The sequence below is a fragment of the Fringilla coelebs genome (genome assembly GCF_963513975.1).
Source record: "Fringilla coelebs genome assembly, chromosome: 1".
Taxonomy (NCBI): Eukaryota; Metazoa; Chordata; class Aves; order Passeriformes; family Fringillidae; genus Fringilla; species Fringilla coelebs.
Genome location: NC_140028.1, coordinates 95,131,335 through 95,153,949, shown reverse-complemented (window position 1 = coordinate 95,153,949; position 22,615 = coordinate 95,131,335). Strand labels below are relative to the sequence as shown.

Sequence of the window (22,615 nt, the reverse complement as noted above, 5' to 3'; positions counted from 1 at the left end):
TGCTGTCATTCTCTACACCACACCTGTGAGCAGCACTTGTCCTCTCCTGGCCCAGTGCAAGCAGCAGCAGAGGCCCCCTGGTCACTGTGGGTCTGCCCTACTTTGGGTAGAAGATGCACACTTTCCCTCCCCAGCCACTGCAATTCAGAGAGCCACAGAAATCACAGAATCATAGAATGGTTTGGGTTGGAGGGGATCTTAAAGACCATCTAGTTGCATCCTCCCTGCCATGGATGCCTTTCATTAGGCCAGGTTGCTCAGAGCCCCATCCAGCCTGGCCTGGAACGCTCGCAGGGATCCAACAGCCACAGCTGCTCTGGGCAACCTGTTCCAGTGCCTCACCACCCTCAAAGTAAAGACTTTCTTCCTTAGTATCTAATCTAAATCTACTCCCTTTCAGTTTAAAGCCATTCCCCCTTGTCCACGAGGCACGACGGAATTTTCCGTAACTCCTGGGGAGCAGGACCCGGGGCGGCGGCTCAGGGCAGCCCCAGGAGGAGAAGGCGCCCCGATGCGCCCGGGGAAGCCGAGCCGCCCGCCGCGTCCCGGTGCCGCGGTGGAAGGGAAGGCGTGTCCGGGCCCGGTGCCGCCGCTCCCCGCCGGAGGAAGGGGCGGCCCCGGCGCTCATTGGCGGGGGCGGGGCCGCTCCCGGTGCGTCACGGGCCGCCCCGGCCGCCGCTGCCCGCCCGCGGAGCGGCGCCGGGGGATGGAGGCGGCGGCGGCCGGAGCTGGGGGAGCAGGTGCGGGGCGGGCGGCCGTGCCCGCCCGCGGGGCGGGGAGAGCGCGGGTGGGCTAGGGAGGCGGAGGAGCCCCCTCGGAGACACGACCCGGGGGCTGGGCGGGGGTGGCGGCAGAGCCGCGTGTCCGCGCCCTGCCCGGCCGCTCTCAGCGATGGAACGGCGAGGCTGCCGTGCCGGGGCCGGGCTTCCCCTGTGGAGCGCCGGGCTGGGAATGGGGCCGGGGCTGAGGCTGGAGCGCGGGCGGCCCCGATCCGCCCGCGGCAGGGCGGTGGTCCGGGCTCGCCAGCGCCCGGCTGGCAGCGGCCGGGGCCGCCCTCGGCAGAGCCAGGCTCACGCCCCGTCTCTTTCCCCAGGTCCGGGCCCCGCGGGAGAGGGCGCAGTCATGGTGCCGCATCCCGGCCAGGAGCCCGCCCGTGGCTAGAGCCGGCCCCGGCCGGAGAGCTGCGGCGGGGCACCCTCAGCCTGAGGGCATCCCTCAGCCTGAGCGCCTCCCCGCGCGCCCCCGGCATGGAGCCGGGCGGCCTGGAGTGGCTGCTGGTGCCCATGCAGCAGCTGGTGTCGTGGGGCGCCGCGGGGGCCATGGTGTTCGGCGGCGTCGTGCCCTACATCCCCCAGTACCGGGACATTCGGCGCACCCAGAACGCGGAGGGCTTCTCCACCTACGTCTGCCTGGTGCTGCTGGTCGCAAACATTCTGCGCATACTTTTCTGGTAAGTTGGCTGCGTTTCCGCTCAGTTCTGAAGGTTCCTGCTTGTTAGCCAGGTGCAAAGCTTTGATTGGAATGTTTGAAGAAATAATGTTTTACGTACCTTTTCGCTTCTTTTGAAAATCTTAATGCTGTCTTTCCAGCTGTGTGTTTCTGTTAAGTCGACTGAACTGGGCTGGGGAGCATGGTCTGTTTCCCTTGCCAGATCTGATTATCAGAGCTCTGACTTCCAAGATGAAACTTTTTAACTTGTTGGTAAAGAGGTTTATGCTAAGTCAGGTCTTTTTTCTTGCCGACTGTATTTTGCATTTCTCATATTCTGTCTCCATTTTCAGAGTGAAAGCCTCGGTACCACACACTCGTTTGAATGTCTAGCTGGCATTAGCGTCACTGGAACACTTGCCATATATTCTTGCATTTTCCCAGGGTGTCAGCTGGCTTCAGAGGGCGTTCACTTGTAGATCTTCATGCACAGCTACAGATGAAAATTTTCATTCTTGGAAAAGCAAGGAAAGGATGTGCTGTCTTTCAAAAGCAAATTTCTTTTGCTTTAACACCAGTTTCAATACTTAAGAGCAAGTTTGTTTCCATATTTTGGTCTTGTGCTGGTGGTCAAAGAAATGTTATTATGGCATGATTTCTGTGAATCAGTGTTATAAATATCTTGCTCATTACTTCTGATTATACAGGTGCGTGCTACACCATGAGAATGTACTTGGGAAACCAAAGATGAAATGGTCTGGGCAATTACTGCAACTAAGGACAGTTATTCTGTGGTTCTGTTTTGACTACAAAGTAGTGGTTTTTAATCCATAAAGAACTGACAGGTAACAAGGCTGCATCCGTTTGTTGGTTTTCAGTTTTTTTTTAAAGAAACCTCCTCTGACTCTGCATAATGGCTTCCTGGGTTCTGCTACAGCAAAATGCAACATGTAAGTGCTCTGCTGCAGTGGAAAACAGGAGACCCTTTCTTGGCACCACAAGCTGGCAGTCAAACAGAGGAGTCATCACTAGAACAGAGCTACTTGTTGCATTAGAACTGTGTTTTCCTGGGGAGAAGTATATGGAGAAAGCAGAGAGTAGGAGGAAAGTAGAGGAACTGGCAGGAGGAGGAGAAGTGAAGAGCCTGAGCTGACAGTGTTAGAAAGAGAAATAGTCTAATTTTTGGTTTTACTGGAGGCAGTCAAAATATAGAAATGGCTTACACCAGAATGGAGATGCTGGCAGTTTCTAGGTAACTCAGGTGAGTGCATCTGTTAAGTGAGACTCAGACTGTGGAAAAACTGAAAGATCTTTAATTTGAATTAATTTTAAGTACATCTAGTTAAGAGATGTGTGAAAGTATAAATACTGCAAGTAGTGAAAAGTTATAATTTATATCAATATTGAAAGGTTTGTCAGTACCTCAAAAGAGAGAGAATGCAGTTATATTGATAGGAGTATGTAAGAGTAGTTAAGCCACATAATAGTATTACTCTCTGACATGTGTAGGCATTGTGAAAGTTCTGGTCACCTTGGAGCTTGGCATGGAATGGCTTCACACAGGAACCTGCAGAAACCTTTCTGTCTGTACTTGCAATGAATTGTCTCTCTCTAGTTCTGCTGAACTAAAAGACAAAAGAGTACTTGCATAATGATAATTCAGTGTTCCTGGGAGAGAATATTTTGCTTGTCTGCCTGAAAAATTAAGCATCCCTGGTAGTTAGTTATAAGCACCAGTAAGCAATGAAAACAGCATTGGGGGTGGATGTTATCCTTGGGTATCTGGACGATTAAAGGAAGATCATAGAGCAAGAGCCTGTGATTTCTGTGAACACTGTGAAAATGCACCCATAGAGCGTCTTGGCAAGTCAATTTTTGCATTATTTGGTTAATGTCACCTACGGCAAATGCATTATCTGGAACACAGTGCTCTTGATAATGACATAAGCAGCAGAATGATTTTAGTTGTATATGTAATATTCTTTGGAGGAAATTAGAAGGTTTTTATTTATTTTGTTTTTAATTTATTAAATAATTTAATCCATTCTGGTGCCAGGACAGAATTGTTCCTACAAGTAATTTTGTTCTGTATATAATTTTTTCCCCGCAAGTACCACTTGACATCTTCCCTTTAGCAAACCCAGTATTAATCCAAGTCTCTCTTCTGAAAACTCTACTGCCATAAAGCTTCCAGATTCTTTTGGTTTCACTTCATTACCTCTGATTATTAAGTGTGTGGTTTGAGCCAGAGTAATTTTTTCTGGGCTTCCCCTCCACCCTAATCCAAAAATAAGTACTTAAAATTGTTAGGCCTTAAAAACTTTCAAATTTTAATAGTGTTGCTTTTCAGGACCTAATTTTTTCCCAGGACGGCTGATGTTTTTTATTGTTTTTTTACTTGTTTGTTTTGTTTTTAACTTCAAAGACACTTCTATTATTTGTTTCTGTTGTTACTTCCAGGTTTTCCCTGAAATTTCATGTGTTGAATTTGTGGCTCACAAGAACAGACTGTTCCTGCCTGTTATGACTTTTATGCCTGTGTATATTTGCTCTTGGGTAGTGCTGGTGTTTCTGTATTTGTGTTACTCATAACAGGCCTTCCCACCTTTCCCTTATGGCTTTATTATACTTCCTTCTTCTCAGCTATGGGTACAATTCCCTCACATTCTCTTTGTGGAACGATGGATTCCACAGGTTCCTATAACTGTACTTGGTTATTTCAGAGGTTATGCTTTTTTGGTTTAATGCCTGGTTCTGTTGTGGTTTAAGTTTGACCTTTCATCTCCCCTCCAAATAGAGTATTTGCTTCCTAATCTTCTTGGCATGTTCTGTGTGTAAGTAGAGTTTCAGCTGGTGAATTGCACTGTGACAGTAGCCAATGACCAAAGTACTGCTGAGATCAAGGATAACAATCCTGTTTCCAGTTACCTGTTCTCACCAATGCTGTTTCTCTGATTAGACTGTCTTCAGTGGTAAGCCATCTTTTGAAGTCAAGAGGACTCCGTGCAATGCCTCTCTTCCTTGTCATTCTTACATCTAATCACTTAATTTCAAGGTGTTCACAAAGAACTTTTGGTTTGCTAGGGATGACAATAGCACAGTATCCCTTTTTCACACTTCTTTTCCACACAATGTCTCAAAATGTCATCTTTAAGGAGTTGTTTCTGCCTTCAGTGATGTGTGTTTGGCCTTGCTGTGTTCCAGCAATGTGCCAGAACTTTGTGTGAAAGGATTGGTCTGGAAGAATGAAGACAGGGTATGGATAGCAATGGGCGTGATTCTTCTTCACTTTATTTATGCATGCGTGGCTTTTGTTTAGGAAAAAGAAACAAGTTTGGCCATGTTTAAGTCTTTTGCCCTTTCAAAGAGGATTCTTTAAAAAAAAAAGAAATTGAAAGGTAGAGAGTTTGTGCTTATAACATCACGCAAGGGAGTCTCTGTTTACCAGTGTGAAGAGCAGATTTTGTGCTGTAGTAGATTTTATACCAATTTAACCTTATTTTTAGTAGTAATCTATTGTTACGATTTTATCTAACATATCGAAGCAGTATTTATTTTGGGGTGCCAGTATAGCTGGTGGATATGATTTATGGCTGCATCAGCTGCCCTTTTGTTTAGTCCTGCCATTGTCAGTTCTGCTTCTCCTGTGTGTCTTCTCCAGCCCCACAGGTCACTGTTTTTCTGGACTGGTTAGCTTGGGGAAAGGCTGCACTGTGGATAGACATAGAGAGGCAGTGCAGAGCTCCAGGCCTTTGTAATTCTGGTGGATATGAAAGTGTATGGCCTGCTCCAAAAAAAACCTGATAGCAATTTTCTTCCCTCTACATTTTTAATTAAACACTTCATTACCATTTTTGATAGCTTGTGCCTTATGTCTTATTATACGTTCTTGAGTTAGCTCTGTGTTCTTGCTCAAGGGATACCCTGAGCTTTGAGGTGATTAATTAATCTGTTTAAGCTGTCCCAGGCTGTTTGGAAGTTGTGGGATGTCTCCAGAGTACCCTGTGGCACTAGACCAAGGTGCACACATCTTCTGGGTTCGTGTGGCTGCCGGCTGAGTAGCTTTGCATTGTCATGATGGAGAACAGGAATGAGAAGGCGGGTGAGAGTTGTGTAATCAGTAGGGGGTGGAGGATGCAGAAAAACTTACTTGTGAGTTCTCCCTCTCTACCCCCTCTCTTTCTTCGCCCTTTCTTTTTTAAAACAGAGTTTATAAAGACAAAAATTACAATTTCTTCTAATATTAAACTGAGAATAAATAGCTAGAGGAAAAGGAACTATAGATTTCTTAGAAATCAGCATAGACATTTTTATATATATCTTGACCAAGTGCAGCCAAAAGTACTTATGTTGCCTGCTATCCCCAGAACTTTTTTGGGATTTTTTTTTTGTTTTATATTTTGTAAAATGGATGTCATTATATAATAGGTTTTGTGTATTTTCCAAGAAGACAATGTTCTTTCCAAAGGGAGTAAGGAATTCCCTTCAATTCCAAGGGACAATGTCTGAAAACTCATACAGCAGTGCCACTGAAGTCCAAAACCAGAAAATAATACCAGCCAGTTTTGTTGTTAGAGTTGTTCTCACAAAATAGTTGCTGTAAGGCAAACCGTGGGAACAAATTCTGGCAGCCAGGGACAGGATGGAGACTATGGACTGTGTTATTTTTGATCATAGGTAACCCTCTACCCATTCCACATCAGTTGACCTGAAACAAAAGTCTTCTTAAAACAGCAATATCAATAGAGCTCAGAGCTCTCTGTGCTGGAGTCAATGGAATAAGCTCCCTGTTTAAGAATAGAGGTTTAGAGACGCGAGTATGGAGCTGGAGGTAATTTGCAGAGAAATGATGGACTTGCTCTTGTCAGGGGTAGGTTCCTAGGTATTTATTGTGCTGTTACATCTACAGTGCTACCTGTGGACCAGGTCCCTTCTGTCTTGTGCTGCTTTGGCTTTGGAAAGCAAAGCAGTGAAGTCTGAAAGATTTTCTCTGAGAAAGAGAAACTTGTGCTTTTAAGGCTTCTGTTACTAAAATGGATCTTGCCAGTTTTGATCATGTGTGGCATGTGGGATGATGCTATGAATCAACCTGATAGAATGACTACAACTTTGAAAGATTGCCTTACATATGGCCTGCTGGTGGAATCTTGATCAGATATTGAGAGCAAAAGTGTTATGCAATTCCTCCTCCTTTGTATAAGTGCCACAGAACAGGGATAAGATGTGCTACTTTTTTGTGCAGAAAGTAAAGTGGAAATTTGTATGCCCAAGGGAGGAGGTTCGTTTGGGATGATGCATGAAGTCTTGGAAGTTTGCATGTCAAGAGGAACCCTGTATAAAAAGATCCTATTGCAAAGCTAGTTTATTTATTCTTCCTGCTTAAATCCTACAAGTTAAATTCTGTAATTGTGTGGGGTGACTTTCATGACAGCTGCCGTTCTGCTACCCTGGGCTATATGATCCTGGTAGTGTGTGCTGTATCCTGTGTGCTTTCCATGTTGCCTAGCATCTGTAACTTCCCAAAGAGCTGAAAAGTAGACAGCAGATGAAAGCTGGAACAGCATCCAGGAGTGTAGGAGGAAACAGAGTGATCTGGCTGCACCAAAAGCAGTCAGTTTCTTTTCAAAGATGCCTTAGGAAAAGCGATAAGCAAACCTTTTATGTTTGGTCTAGCTTAGGCTTCTTTTTCACAATTGGCATTTGCTGTTTCGAGTAGGCCCAGGACTGGAATAGCAGGATTATTACAGAATTGTATCAATGGAATTACGTAGTTTTCTCAATAACTAGTTAGTCTCTGCTCTGGCTTGAACGTGCACTTCTCTTGTCGTCTTCAGCCTGAACATGCATTAGTCATTTGAAGGCTGTGGAAACACTAGTAACATAACTAATAACATGTAAGCCACTCCCCCCACTTTATCTGCCTGACTAGTACAGGAAATAAAGGGTTCTTTTGTTTTTACAAATGAAGTAAACAATGGAAAAGCTCTTTGTCTCTTTGTAGTCTGACATATGAACTCTGAGTTCCTTGAATACTGCAAGTGTCACTGTTCATTTTGTTATACAACGCTGTAGTTATGGGGTGAAAATGCAGAATAATGGTGGTGACCCCTCAGCCCCAGGACTTCAAAGCTGATCTCTTCTGCAAGCCTGTTCTAGTATCCTAAGGCTCTTCACCTTTCTCTCAGAAGGTGCTTTAATTACCTTAGTGTGCCTCCTCCCCTGGCTCCTGCTCACGCAGAGACAGGAATAATGTCTGTGAGGCAGAAAGGAAACAGAGCATGAATGGCACGCTCTCCCTGCAGGGCTTACATCCCATAGTGCTCCTGGCTCAAGCTGGCCTGAGGAGTCTTAAACTGGATTACTGTTGCTTTGGCAGGCCCTCATATTAATGCAAAGTAGGGTAAGTAGCTCAGAGTGGTGTTTGTGTCCATGATCCTGAGCAAAATGAGTGTTCTGGCTTTACTTTTACAGCTTCAAGAACCCAGGAGTGGTCCTTGACAGTGGTATTCCCTTCAGTCTTGCTGCCCAGGTAGTGTGGTGTAATCCATGTGGTGTAGTTTGCCCTGCCTGTCGTCTCCGTGGAAGCTGTTTGTTTTCCTGTGTATGTGATCAAGTTTAGCGGGTTGTGCTGCCTGCAAGACTCATTCTGGGGTTTGGTGTTTGGGGAGATATATTTCACATGAGTATGTTTTGTTGTATAACCTTTGTTGTCTTTGACTGGATGGTTGTGAAAAACCCTACAGGTGCTTTGCATTGTTTGAAGTTCCCATAAGAATTTTTAAATTTCCATTTTAACTCTCTTGTGTGTTGTGAGTTTTATTTTACTTTTTTTCCCACCTAGTGTTTAGGGGGAGAGGGTCTGTAGCAATACTTGAATGTCATGACAAATAGTTGTGATCAGACAAGGAGGTGGCTATGCTTATTTGTGTTTGTAGTGAGTGGGTATTTATATTGCAGGCAGTACTTTTGTGAGGCACCCATTAGTGAGTGACCAATAATCTCATCAGCAGGGAGAAGTGAACCTTGCAGTGACCTGTGGCTGGATTTACTGTCATAATAGCTTCTAACTTGTTGTGCTGCTAGCTCAGCCCCTCTTAAATGCATTACTGTATTTTTACATGCAAATGCATTTGTAATTTAAGATGGTTTTTCTAAATCTGATGTAAACTGGTTTATAGTTAACTGCTCTATAATTCTCAGTAAGTCTTTCCCATATTTTTTCTCATCCCTGAGTAAGAGACAAAGGTAATAGTATTGAATTCCAGTAGATGAGGGGAACTTGGCCACAGTCAGCAACACAGGCTGAATGAGCTCTGGAATCATGAACCTGGAGCACAGGCTAGACCAAACTTTTATTCCTTTCCCCTGCATTTTGAACTAGTGCAGTGAAAGCCTTATTCAGAGCACATACTGCCTATGATTATGCTTATCAGCTGTGTCCTTTATTTCCTTCCTCATAGTGTCCTCCAAATTTGTTACAGTAAAGGCTCCATTGAGGGTATAAGTGGGGGGCTGAAGGTCATAGAACTGCTATTGCTGCAGTAGTAACTGGTGGGCCCTCTGGCAGTAGCATGGGACCTCAGGGAGTTGTGCTTTTCCTCAGCTGTATGCCATTAGGCAGGAAATACTTGGCTGTTTTCACTGATGCGGGCTGCTTGGCTCTTCTGCACACGATTTCCAAGGAAGCTAGTCAAGGACTTCCCAGTCTCTGTCCTGTTCCTTGTTAGTTGACTCATAACAAAAAATATCACTGGTGAAATGGCAGCAGTGGAAACACAGTAGTGTGAGACAGCATGATGGTGAACCTAGCTGGTTTTTACTAGCATGGAGCTCAGCCGTAAAAGTAGCCCAAGCGTAACAAATTCCATTTTGTCAGGGTGCTGTAAAACAGGAACTGTCAAGGGAAGAGGGCAATAATTGCCATGCCTGTGAGGCTTGGGACTCAGTCAGCATGAGGTGGTGGAAGATTGACCTTAGTAACTGGGCTCTCAGGAAATTCAGAAAGCCTGTGTGCCTCACGGTGCAGGTGAGGGAGCTGGGAGCACAGCAGTATGTTCTGACCAAATCACTTCCTCAGCATCTCTGTCTTCAAGGCATAAAACCTGGCAGAACTGAGCACAGAGAAGCAGCTCACTGTGATGTGTGTGTCACCTTCCTGTTGTAAATGCAATATGCTTCCACCCTTAACCCCTTATGCACTTACTGAGCCTGTGGTGCGGATTGCTGAGCTTTCATCAAGTGATGTTGGAAGAGCATTGCTGATCTCCACTGAAGAATTCTCCTTTTCCTACAGCAGAATCTTGTGCAATCACTTAAGAGTAAGCTCTTCAGTCAGGACTGGCTACAATCCAAGTTCACCGTCTCTATTGTGTAAAGGAAGTGCACGGAAGCTCCCATGACATGTCATCTGTACTTCCTTACTTCCCCCAATCTTCGTTCAGATAAGGCAAAAATGTGTTCTGCAGACCTGGCTTATCCACACGGATAAGCCTGGACAGGGCTGTGGGTATTTATTTCTTTATAGGGCAAGTGCTGTTGTTTTTATGACTTAACTTAAAAATGGAAAATTGAGAAAGGGAAGTTTTGCACAGAATTCCACGTGAAATCTTTGGAGTGTGTGTGTGGAGAGCACACATAACTGGTGTTAATGTGGCATAACTCTCTGGTCCCTCTCTACTGAGTTACTGCTTCATGAATGCGAGTCTCCTTTCAAAACAATAAGTTTGCTGCTGGCTTTTGAAGCAAAGACTCAAGCTTCTCTCTTCAGTATTTCTAGGATCAGTCCACTGGGATGTTGAAATGAGGTTCTCAGATACTTCTGCTCTGAGCTCCTGTATGGGCAACTAGGTCTGTCTGGTGACTCTGACTTCCTAAGCCTTCCATACCTGTTACTGTTAGCATTTCTTTTTGCAGGTGCTTAGATGTTTTACCTACTTTTCCTTTTTTTAGGTTTGGAAGGCGTTTTGAATCCCCTCTTCTGTGGCAGAGCATTATCATGATCATTACAATGTTACTGATGCTGAAACTGTGCACTGAAATTCGTGTGTCCAATGAGCTGAACGTGAAACGCCGCTCTTTTGCAGGTCAGTGATGGGAATTAGATTTTTTAGGATAAATATCTCTGAAAATATGGTGTGCTCTACTTTTGGTACAAAAGTTCTGTGTTGCACTCCAGTTTCCCCCCTGTAGCACTTTCTGAACTTTTTTTTTTGAAGCTGCTTATTATCCGGATAAAAATGTACAGCTGAAATTTTATTTCAGACAGGTCTTGATTCAGTCTAGAAATTGGAGTTCTCCGTAATATTTCACACCTCATTCTGAACATAGACCTTATTGTTATGTTATTGTGCTAGCCTGGATTTTTTAAAAGATCTTGGCTGGAATAAGAAGTTATATTTTTCAGCTGTACTTTTTACCAAGTTCTTAGTTATGATCTTAGGCTATTATCTAAATGTTGAATGTTGTAGTTGCAAACATTTGCTTTTGTAGATAATAATTTTCTATTTACTTTGAGTTACTGACCATCAAGAAACCAGGTGCTTCTTACCATGGTTGCAAAACTATCTCTTTTGTCTTTTTTTTTTTTTTTTTTTTTTTTTTTTTTTTTTTTTTTTGTGCACCATCCCTTGGCTTCAGTGGGATTAGTTGGGATTTATGGGAATTTTCTCATATTTTTTATTTTGGTTAATTTTGATAATTTCAATTGGGACAGACTATTATTCTTTTTCATAAAATGTTCAGTCTTTGTGCAAAGTCCTTATTTTTTTCCCTGCAGATAAGAAATGTGAGATGGGTAGATTTTTGTTTCTCTATGTTGACTTTGACTTACAACATTTTATGTAACAGCTTATTACCAACAAGAACAGAATTAACACTGTCAGCTTTCTGTCAGTTGTTTTGCCATTAAGGATGTATAATTTATTCTCTCCATCTGTTCTCTTCCACACTCCCTAGTAATTGAGGGTCTGATCCAATTCCAGATATCCACAGCCATCATTAGAAGGCAGCAGCTCCTGGCTGTGCAGTAGGGTAATTTATCTAATAGTTAAGGAAGATACTTCCATTCCTGCTCATTGTGGAGTGTAGTGAGAAACTATTCAGGTAAGTGAATTCTGCAGTCCAGCTTCCAAACACAAGCAGCTGTGTTCACAGGGATTTTCAGTGTGGCAGGATGAACGACTTAAAAACTGCTTTCAGCCAGATTTAGCAGCAGGTAAAATCCAGGAAGCATTTGGGAGGGGCACGTATGCTTTCTTCCTCCTCCGCTGTTTGTGCTAGCGTTTTGTGGTGCGACAGAGAGGTTTCTCTGTTTGCCCTTTCTGGGAGGAAATTGTTCTTGTGCACATTTACACACACATACTTGCAGGCTCCTTCAGTAACCTTTGGACAGAAAAGGGAGGCTCTTCAGTTTAATATGTAGTGCTCTTTAAGCAACTCTCCCTGGAAGACATACAGTCTCCTAAGGGGTAATCAGCCCTTCCCTTGACAGATGATAGAAACTCTTTAAGATTGCATTGTATGATATAAACCTTTTTCCTAAAACCCATTTTGTCATGTAGAATTTGCTAGAGAGATGGATTTTTACCTACTTGCAGTCCTTAATTGTTTGTTTTCATAGAAAGGCTGTGTCTTCCCACAAACACTGAGAATAGTTGGAATGTTTTTCTTACATGGGATTGATTTTTAGTAAGGACAACTGTATGTTGGCTCAGAATAAACATTCAGATGCATACAGAGCTCCTTTCAAACTGGACAGAATGATAGGTTTCAAGCACAATACAAGCAGGAGTGAGAACTGTGTTTCTAATCATGCTCCTAATCTTATCTCTAAAGTTGTATGGTGATCTAGGCAAGCTGATAAGTCTGTGTACTTACTTTCTTTCCTTATAGCTTACTGGGGCAGTGAAGGGCTAGGTTTGAAGTCATTGTTTTTTGGTCAACCTTGCAGAATCCTGAGGGAAGGTACAGCATTTCTGTATGATAATATAATTATTTCTCCCATGGCTGGTCTTCATTGTAAGCGTTTTTCTTTTCTATCCTCCCTTTGAATGTTTCAGCAAAGTAATCCAAAATATTTAGAAAGAATAGAATATATCAGTGGAAGGGAGTTGCTGTTTTCTTATAGTATTGTTAAATGTGGTATTTCTTCCAAGTGGCTTGAGTATATTTTTACCAGTGTGTTTTCAGTTATATGGGAATTGCCTTTTTTCCTTTTGTTTTTATTTTTCTCACAAATTAGGTCCCTTAAGTATTAACTAGTTCAGAAAAAATCTGCTTCCTATCTTAAAGCATTAAGAAGCAATCTCTTCAAATCCTGACAAGCTTCTTCTGTATTCTTTATCATGTTTTGTGGTGTTACTGGCTTAAAATACCCAAAATGTCAATAGCTGTTCAGAACATATCGTCATTCAGTCAATTTGCTTGTACTTGGATTTGTAGGGTAACTATCATAGCATGAGAAATGCAATCTCCCTAGATTTTCTAGAAATGTTTGATTTTTTTCTTTTTTTTTTAGACTCTATACGTAGAGAACTTAAAAAGATTATGTGAATTTTCTTAAATTTTTTTCCCTTCTCACAGTTACTTCTCAATTATGGGATTTTTCCCCCGCTCACTTTTAGTATTGCAAAATGAAATTAGGTTGAACATGGTGCAGCCCATCTTGTGTGTGCTGTTGCTGCCTTCTCTGATTTTTTGTTTTGGATACAGAAACTTTATCCTTCAGTACATACCAATTGAAAACAGAGTAAATGCTGTTCATATATCTAACTGTTCTATTACTTTTTTTTTTTAAACTTGGAATGTGTAGCCTGTGTCTAACAATTTGGGCTGGGGAAAGCCAGCGCCCAAATCAGGCAAAATACTAACAAATACCCCAATTTGATTTTCAAATCTCCAGTGATAGGACAATTTTCTCCTCCACATGAGAATGCTTTGAAAACTACATGGGTTCTCAGGTGAAATCAGCAGGCATGAACAACAGCTTTTTAGCTTTTATCCTGTATTTAACCTTACTGCATCTTAAGTGCTCTAATGCAGATCTTCTGGTACCATTGTTGAGGTAACAGTAGTTTTCCATATTTGTTCCCAAGTTTTAAAGTTTTATCTGTGGAGCAATATGTATGCTGCATTGTTGGCTCAGTACAGAAAGGGCCAGGCTTCTTGTTAATTTTGTTGTTGTTCTTTTTGTTCAAAGTATTGTAATATTTTGGGGCATGATGGTGAAGAGCTAAATATGCTAAAGAGCTGAATATTGAAATATAAAATGTGGATGTGCTATGTCTTTACTCAAGAACCAAGAGGTGGCTGAAGCAAAATTGTCACAGGTACAGACAGCTGAAAACATCTGGTTACTTTTGGGAATGTTGGTGGGCCAGAGCAATTTCTTCATATTCTTGGAGAGACAGACACTCTCCCCAGATCAGTCTCCCACCTCTGTCTTACAAAGATTCTGGTAATGCCCAAGACGTTGTGACAGGTTTTGATCCCCTTGAATGTATGAACTATACTGAATACCAGTGGACAATATTTGCTGAAAGGAGACTCTTGCACATCTCTCCGTAGTTGTGCAGCCCAACCTCCACAAGTAGAACATGAGCTCCTGTGTTTTTACATTAAGATTATTTTCTCTTGTCATTCATCCAGTTTTGCTGATTGACTTAATCTCTTTTATAACTTGTATCTTACTATAGCACTCTGATCCTTTGAAGAGCTTTGGTTTTGACATTGGAAAGCTCTCTTGTGTAATATACGGTTTTCAGCTGGCAGAGGAAGGTTAGAGTGGAAAAGGTTTAGTATGCAGCATGGCTGCAGATGAGGTCTGTTCTCTCCTTCTTGTTGTTGGGCTTTGTGACAGTATTTTTGGAGAGCATTTTCCACCAGAGGCAAGGTAACCACTGTCTCAGCTGTTAATACATACATACCCACACACCCAGTGTTGCTGAGGTAACAGGTTGTTTTCTCTGATCATGAAAAGTTAGAATTTATGTAGTCTAAAGTAAGAATCAAGCTGCCTGTTTAATTGTTTTTTAAGCCTTTATTTTTCCCTCATAGGTACACTGCTTGTTGGGTTGTCCACTAAGACTGTTCATGGACTTCCTACTGCTCAGTCCTGTCTTAACATTGTGGGGTGGGAGGCTTATAGAAAGCATGGGGACTAAAACTTTCTGGCATGTTTAGGTCTGGCTATTATTTTTTGATGAATAAAATGTACTAACTGACTAAACTGTAACTCAAATAACCACTGTTGCATTTAATCATAAAAGTCTGTTTGTCTTTCCTTTCTTTTTTTTTCCCCTTCAACTCTTTTTTATGTAGCTGCAGATAGTAAGGATGAAGAAATCAAAGCACCTCCCAAGAGATCCTATCTGGGTATGTACTGTACAAACCCATTCTGCCTGAAGTTGTCCCCTTAACCACATATTTCATGATTTGCTACTTTTTGTGATCATTTTTGGAAATGATTGCATGATCATTTCTATAGAGAATGTTGCATTACCTTTTCTTGACATACTAAAACCTGGTGTCTGGATTTTTTTTTTTTTTAATTTTTCACCTGCCCACTTTTAACTTTCATGGAAAAGAGGAAAAGATGCTTTCAGCTCTATTTCAGAAACTAATTCTTTGATGGCAGTTGAATTGACCACATTGTGTGTCTTCCTTACTCCTTCCCCAAGCTGGACAAACAAAACAGAGATTCACCTCTTCAGGCCCAGTTAGCCTTTTTGCAGCTCTAATGCTGGAGGAAACTATGAAATATACAGCAGTATCTTCCAGCAGATATTTCACTTTGATATTAAAGCAAAGTGCCTGCATCCTTGTGAATATTCCTCTCTTTTTCATTATAGAGCATCCTCAAAATTGCTATTTGGGAATTAGTAATGCCCAAGGTGAGAGCTTCCAATCCTCAGTTTTACAGTTGGAATCTAAGTTGTTTAATTTACCTAAGGAACAAGAAATATTAGGTGCAAACCAGCCTTGCAGTACTTTTTCTACTCTTAATAGTTTGGAATGACAGTTTTAGTCAAGTAATTGTAGTTTTGTTTTAAATTAGTCGGGGTCTTGCATCAAAGAAATTACGCTGACACAGAAGTTTCCCAAAGTCAGCTTTTAGACTGGTTTTAACTGAACTGATTCAGAATCTTCCATTGGTACCAGTTGTGTTCTGTTGCAGATCTTGAGTTAGTGAGGGATCAACTCAACTGGCAATGTGCAGGGCACAGAAGAACATTACTGTGGCAAAAGGAGAGTCTCTGTATTTCTCAACACTCAGTTAATCAAGCTGGAGTTAGCTCTAAGAAACTGCCCAAGAGTGGTATTAACCTGAGTGCTTTCTTGAAGCCATAAGGCCATCCCTGCTTAGGTTAAATAAGACTCTCTTTTAATGATTCATCTTCTGGATCTCCCCTTTCAGATTTAGGGGCAAAATCCATGCTTTGAGAAATTTATCAGGTTTTTTTGTCTGATACCAGTATTTTTGCAAAGCACCTTTTCCTTTTGTATTTTCAAAACATTATTTTTTCTGGATTTGGTATCAAACTGTTTTCTTTCTGTTTGTCTTTAACTCTAGTTTGTGTGGTCATTCTCACTGGCTTGCAACACTAACCATTGGAATGTAATGTCTAAGCAGTTCTGTCTTCTGTGTGCCTGTATTGCTATTGTCTTTTTCTAGTTTCCAGCAATCCTTTATTTACAGTCTCAGAGCTATAAACAGTTGTCAGCTTCAAGTGGTTAAAATTAAACAGAAATAAGTAACTTAATGCGACCTTTTACTTATTTCAATCAATTTTTTTTCCTTGTCCTATTTGGTTAAAAAGTAATTTGTTGGTAGTTTGATAGCTTAAAAAGAGGTAGAATAAAGCACCACACATCTTAATCTAGCTGGTCTAAGTCTGAAACATTTGGTTAATAGGTATTATTTGAGCTTTGTTTTGGAATTGCTTAGCAAAATGGGATGAATTGAATTATTGCTAAGGAACGAGACAGCCTTACACTACTGCTCTGAAGTTTAAAGACTGGGTGGGCAAGTTAGAAATATGACAATTCTCACTGCTATAAAGAAATAAGAAATGTTTTGAGCTTTTTGTATATAATGTGCATACTAAAGTATGTGCTGGTGGTATAAAGAGTGGGGTGCACAGTGCTGTGTGTCACAGCCTATGTCATACTCAATTGACATAGTGCTTAACTGAGCTGTGCCCTGCAGTGCTGGGTTTTGCTACAGCTCTGGGGAAGCTCACTTAGAGATTAGCTGAGGGGAATATTTGCCATACTTTCATGTGCCAGTGCATTCTCATTATGTCCTTTAATGAGTTTTAATTAAAACTTCTGCTCAGGAAGAACATATTATTTTTTAATTTCCTTTGAATAGTTGAGTGGTGTAAAAACTTTTTCAATGTGTTTTTAGGCTTCAGAAATTATTATATTACTTTCTTTTTCTGGTCATGTGGTAAATTATATCTGTAAATAAAGATGATCTGTGAAAACTATTTGGTTATAGAGCTGTTGAACAATTAATCTGAACATGTACTGGGCTACTGATGAATTTTAGGTGAACTTGTTAGATAAATACAGAGGCATTTGTTTGGTGCTTCTCCTTCAATAGGAACTGAAGAGCTCCCCGAGATTGCTTTTAGGTTTGTTTTATTGTCAGTAGTTCAAGAAACTACTTAATGCTACTGTTTTTCCACATGTTATCTGAAAAAGTCTTTATCTCTGTCATGTGACTCTGAAAAGTGACTTTCTATCAGTCAGTACGGAGAGAGAGTTGAGGGTGTGGGGGAAGGTTACTACAGTTTGAGTGACCTAAAAAAATTTACAGGAAGGTTGGCCCCAGGGTGTAGGGTTTTCTGATTCCATACAGAAATAAAATTATTTTCCTTTTTTTTCTTGGTGAAGGAAAGATTAAAAAGAAGTAGCTCCAGTTCAGAAGGATTAATGCTTTATTTCCTTTGTTTTCTAATTCAGATATTTAGTTCTGCCTAGTGCCTGGTAGTATGGCAACTGCTAAGACTGAGCAAGGTGCAGTTGAGTTGAAATTTGGGTTTTTGCTTGTTTTTTGTTTCATGGTGAGAGTATTTAGAACAAATGTGAATAAGTGTATTAATCTGTTTTACTAAAATACAATTCCATATATATATATATATATATTTTTTTTTTTTTTTATTCCTGTGAGTGTTGGGGACTGTTGAGGTAACAAAATCACTAAAGAAGTAACAAAACACTATCATTGCTCCAAAGAGGCTGTATTGTTTAAAGTTGTTCAGAGTGGTTTCAGTGTGTGGCTGGTGAGCCTCAACGTGGATGGGATGTGTTGGATTTTTTTTTCCTTCTAAGTAGATGGTTAAGCATTTGGAAAGACATTTCTGGGATTTCCTTCTCTATCTGAAGATGGTTTTAACACTTGCTGTATTACTGAATCCTGAACCTTGGTTTTAACTCAAAAAAACCTCATCAAATCACACTAAATTTTAAAACACAAGTAATAAGAACTAGTAGTAATGGAGCAGCAAAAACCTAGATTCATTGAATGCCTGTTGCAAAATATTTGAAACTACTAAACATTTTTTAGCGGGGGGAAAATGTAAAATGTATGTATAGTTGACTTTGCAGACTTATACCTGCATAATAATGAGGAGAAAATAGTAATGTGAATTGAGCAGGTGCAGGCATCTGCTGCATGTTTCCACTGGCAGTGTGACAGCCTGGTGAATGACTCACACTTCCACCTCTCCTTTTGTCCATCCTCCTTAGTTAGCTCAGGGCATCGGTTGTCTTGAGTTGTTCAACAGCACCACCACAGTGTTGACATATTTTAGAACAGCACTACTGCATTACATGTGCCATGAAGGATGTAAACTTTATTTAATCAGCACTCTGACTTCTGTTCAGTGTTTGGTCTGTTTGGGCTTAGGGCATCCCGCACAGTTTGTGGGCAAGCACTGTGTTTTTCCAGGGGTGCTCTGTAAGTCACATGCACAGTGTGCTTCTCTGTCCAGCCCTAACACCCTGAGCAGAGCTGGGAACACAGCACAGGCACAGCTTTCCTTGCTGGTTGTGGGGAGCACCTGGCTTTCATTGAAAGTGCTTGACTTCTGCACTGTACTGCCCTGTACAGCTGGAACAATGAGAGCAGAGTTGTTGCTGGGATATCACCACCTCTGTTTGTGCATGACTGAACATGGAAGTGCTCTTGGAAGGATTTTATCCCTCCTCTCCAGGATCATATGTACCCTAGTTATACTTATTTCAGAGTGCTTTTGTTAGTATTTTGGGGAGGATGTTCAGGAGAGGGGATTGTAATGGCATGTCTGTGAGAAAAAAGGATGCCAAAAGGATATTTTTTTTTTGTTTGTTTTGCTTTGTTTAGTTTTGTGGTTTGTTTGTTTTTTAAAATTATTTTAAAACGGGATTTAAACAAATATTAATGGAGTTCTAGTTGTTGATGTTTTCAGGTCTACTTTGCCTGAGAAAATAGCACCTGTCTGCATTAACACTTTGGTTGTAATTCTGTATATGATGGGAACAGTTATTTCTCCATGTCTTTCTCTGCATCAATTTTAGACCTTTTAGGAGACAAAGGAGAGTAAGAAATGGAGATTATAAACACATAGGGGCAATTTAAGATTTATTTTAAGTAAATACTTAAGTGGTAAGCATTGGTGTCTTTTTAAATACATAATTTTCGTTTATTTTTGGTTGATGTTGCAAAAGAGACCAATGCGAGTCTGGAAAATAATTTGTCTTTACAGATATGGGTCTGTGCTGGAGGTAGAAATTATTCAAACATTTCAGAATAATTCAGTCCAAATAGAACACTTGATTTTTTTTTAAAGGAGCTTAAAAATTGTTGGCATACTGAACAGATTGAACAGAACTTTTTTTTTTTTTGGTTAAACTACAGACAGAGAATAGTTTCATTTAAAAAGTTGTTCCTTTATTTTCGTAGGGAGTTTGTCCTGAACCACTACAAGTTCAACACTGAAATAATTTTCTTTCAGAAAACCTGACAAAAATGGATTTGGATCAGTCTGTTTTCTGGAACCAGTTTTATGTTTCCCAGTAGATACTTTCTTTAAGGCTTTGAAGTTCCATTCAGTGTAAATCTTTCTTCAGCCCCTTAGGCTAATGGGCCTCAAAATAAAAATTCTGTGGCCTTTTATGTTCTGTTGAAAATGTTGAAAGTGGTTCAGTAGGAGGGAATACCTTTTTGCAGGCTTATCTGGTATTATTCAGAAGGTTTAAGAGGGAAGGATAAGTTTAATTTCTGTATTCCAGAGAGACCTTTTCCTTTCAGAAAAGACAGCTGGGAAGGCAGAAACCCAAAGAATGATTTTTGAGGTCTCTGAGCAGCTATGATCCCTGCCTCTGGCAGTTTGCAGTTTCCTTAAGGTGAGAGATCCAGAAATAACACACATTCTCTGCAGTGAGGTGGAGACATGAGGCCGATCTGCTTCCTGCCTACCTCAGTGCTCTGAAAGCGCATTCCTGATCACAGTGGTCAGGAATGAATTTTCTTTTATTTTCCCATTCTGTATGCTGGAGACAACTGGCTCATGTGGTTATCTGGAGGGCGGAGGAAGTGGGGGGGGGAGAGTGAGAATTGCAGTAAATCCAGAGACTGAGAGATGAAGTGGTGAGGGATCCAGGTGGATAAGTCACTCTTGTAATGCCTGGCATGTAGTGGCTTTAGGCCTGAGAGACAGGCATGAGAGTTAAGGTGGTCACCTTTAGAAAACCTAGGGGTATTTCTTTTCGTGGATGTCTTGGTTTGAAAAGACAGGTGTCTGCTAGGGAAGGCAGGAGCCTCCCCGGAATTGGAAAATATAAACCCCGTCCCTCCAAATTGCTATACATTTTAAATTGAGGGACTCTCAGGCAAAAATATGGGAGCAGGAATAACAGTTCTTTATTAGGGAAGAAAATAAAAAAATAAAATAAACAGTGCAGTAAACTAAAACAACACTGAGTCAGAACACAACCTGACACCCTGTTGGTCAGGGTGTTGGTAGCACCCTATTGGAATTGTGGCTGCAGTCCTCCTGGAGTGTCAGGTGTGCTTCTCTTGGAGCAGTGATCCTGTAGAAGGGTGTAGTCTTCCTCTGAAGATCGAGTGGAAGAGGCAGTTGCTGTTCCTCTGGGAAATCCAGTGGAGAAGTCGTGCTTGTGTTCCAGAATCTCAAGACTATATCAGGGTAGGAATGCTTGGCTCCTCCCTCTGGGCAGAGCATCTCACAATGGTGGGATGCTGTAGTTCTTATCAGTCATGCAGTGACATTCAACAGCCTGTTATCAGCAGATGTCTTCCTGAGGGAGGAGTGGGTGTGGAAGAGATAAGGAAATCTGCCCACTTAACAGAAGACAACTGCCATACAGATGGCAAATAGAATAAAACTTGCTTGGCAATCCAGGACAGTGGGATGCAGTAGAAGTGGAAGAGACTGACATTACCTGCGTGACTGATTTGTAAAGTATGAGGCAATAGCTCCCAAGTCTTAAACTAGTCTCAGATATATTGTTCCCTTTGTGAACTGCAGACTTATCAGTAGTAGTAGTTAAGCCATAGGGAATAATCCAGTGTTGTAGGCTCACCCTGGCACGAAGCTCTTCCCAGCAGAGCCCCCCTCTCACTCCCCTGCAATGGGTGGGAGGGGAGAGTCAGGAGGCTAGAAGTGAGAGACTCCTGGGTTGAGATAAAGACACTTTAAAGGGTGAAGCAAAAGCTGTGAATACAGGCAAAGCAAAATAGGGATTTCATTCTCTACTTTCCATCGGCCAGCAAATGTTCAGACATTTCTAGGGAAGTAGGAATTCATCACGGGACATGATGGAGCAAAAATCCATAATTTCAGACGTCCCTGCTTCTTCCTCCTGAGCATGCTGCTTACACTTCTGTGATCACTTGATGAATGTGTGAGCCAGCACAGGCAGGCTCTACTGTGATTTGCTTATCTCCAGAACGTTTGATAGGGTGCCTCTTATCACAGGCCTATGTTACCTAAACACAGATGCTTGAGTTGCTTCTTGAAGAAAGGCGAGTTGATAGAATGTGGTATAAATCCAAAAAAACACAGCGTTTTTTCTGAGCCCAAGAAATGCCAAGGACTCCTCTCTTAATTCTGCTTGCTGGTTTAGAAGTGTACGAGAGATGTGGAGCACCTGTTACTTCATGCTAGCGCATGGGTCCTCCTTTTCCAGTTGAAGTCTTATCTTAGTATGCTTCATAGTGGATTCCTGCTGAGTCTGTCAGCTGTCTGAAAATGGAATGACATGTGTCTGCCAGGTAAACAGTTTTTTTGGCTGCTGACCTGCTGTTTTCTTTATGTAGGTACCGTAACTCAGAGGAGAGAGATCTTATTTAGGTGGTAACACTTAATCCTTTTTTCCCAGAATTTTGGTTAGCACAAGGATGGTCGAAGGTTCCTACTGATTTTGGGGTTTGTTTTGAAACTTAGATATTTTACCTTAATTTGAGATAAAACTGGACTTGGTAGGCAGAGAGGTAATGTCCTTTAACAGACGACTCAGGGAAAAAGTGTTTTCAGCTGTGCAAGTTCTTGTGCAGGTCTGAAATAGAAGCAATGAGCTTCAAGCTCCTTTCAGTTTGGAAGCTGCTTCTCACCAAGTTTAACTTTTGTATCAGTTGCAACAGTTAAGCAGGAAGAATAGTGGGATGGGGAATGGAGTGAACACCCACCATGGAATGTGGATGGGTGAGTTGCATTTCAGGTTATATTTTTAGTGGACAATAATGCCAACAGTTCTAGAGTCCATAATTTTTTATAACTATTGATGAATTTTAGTTTCTAGACTTACTGTTTGGCAACTTTACAAAAAAATTCTTGTCTTTTGGGCTTCACTCAGAGACCAGAGTTGGCACCTTCAACAATGAAAACCTTACCTGGCCAGTAATGTTCCTCTCCCTAGTTTGTATGTGGAAGATGGTGACTAGTGATTGTTTCATATTAGACACACATTTTGCACCGGCAGAGTTGATACACTGTACAAATTGTTTTGCATTCAGCGATAAATGCAGTAGCATTCCTGTGCTTTAAGAGCTGTATTGTAAAAAGTACTATTTCAAAATACTGGAGAAATTAGTCTAGTTTACAAAAATTCTCATGTATCTTTGCTAATCAGTTTCTATGCAGACAGCTTTGTCTTTTTCCCTGCTATAGATACACTTGAA

General features: G+C 41.5%; 1 protein-coding gene across 2 annotated transcripts in view; it reads left to right on the top strand.

Annotated features, from left to right (window-relative positions):
- Window positions 1–673: 673 nt before the first annotated feature.
- The window catches only part of SLC66A2 (solute carrier family 66 member 2), a 66,649-nt gene continuing 44,707 nt past the window's right edge, over window positions 674–22,615 (top strand). The window contains exons 1-4 of one of the 2 annotated variants that reach the window (XM_084212235.1): window positions 674–740; window positions 1,094–1,450; window positions 10,378–10,511; window positions 14,746–14,799. In XM_084212235.1, the coding sequence (XP_084068361.1) occupies window positions 1,248–1,450; window positions 10,378–10,511; window positions 14,746–14,799 (391 nt within the window). In that variant the 5' untranslated portion in view covers window positions 674–740; window positions 1,094–1,247. The remainder of the gene's footprint in view (window positions 741–1,093; window positions 1,451–10,377; window positions 10,512–14,745; window positions 14,800–22,615) is intronic. The other variant, XM_084212236.1, reaches the window with a different exon arrangement.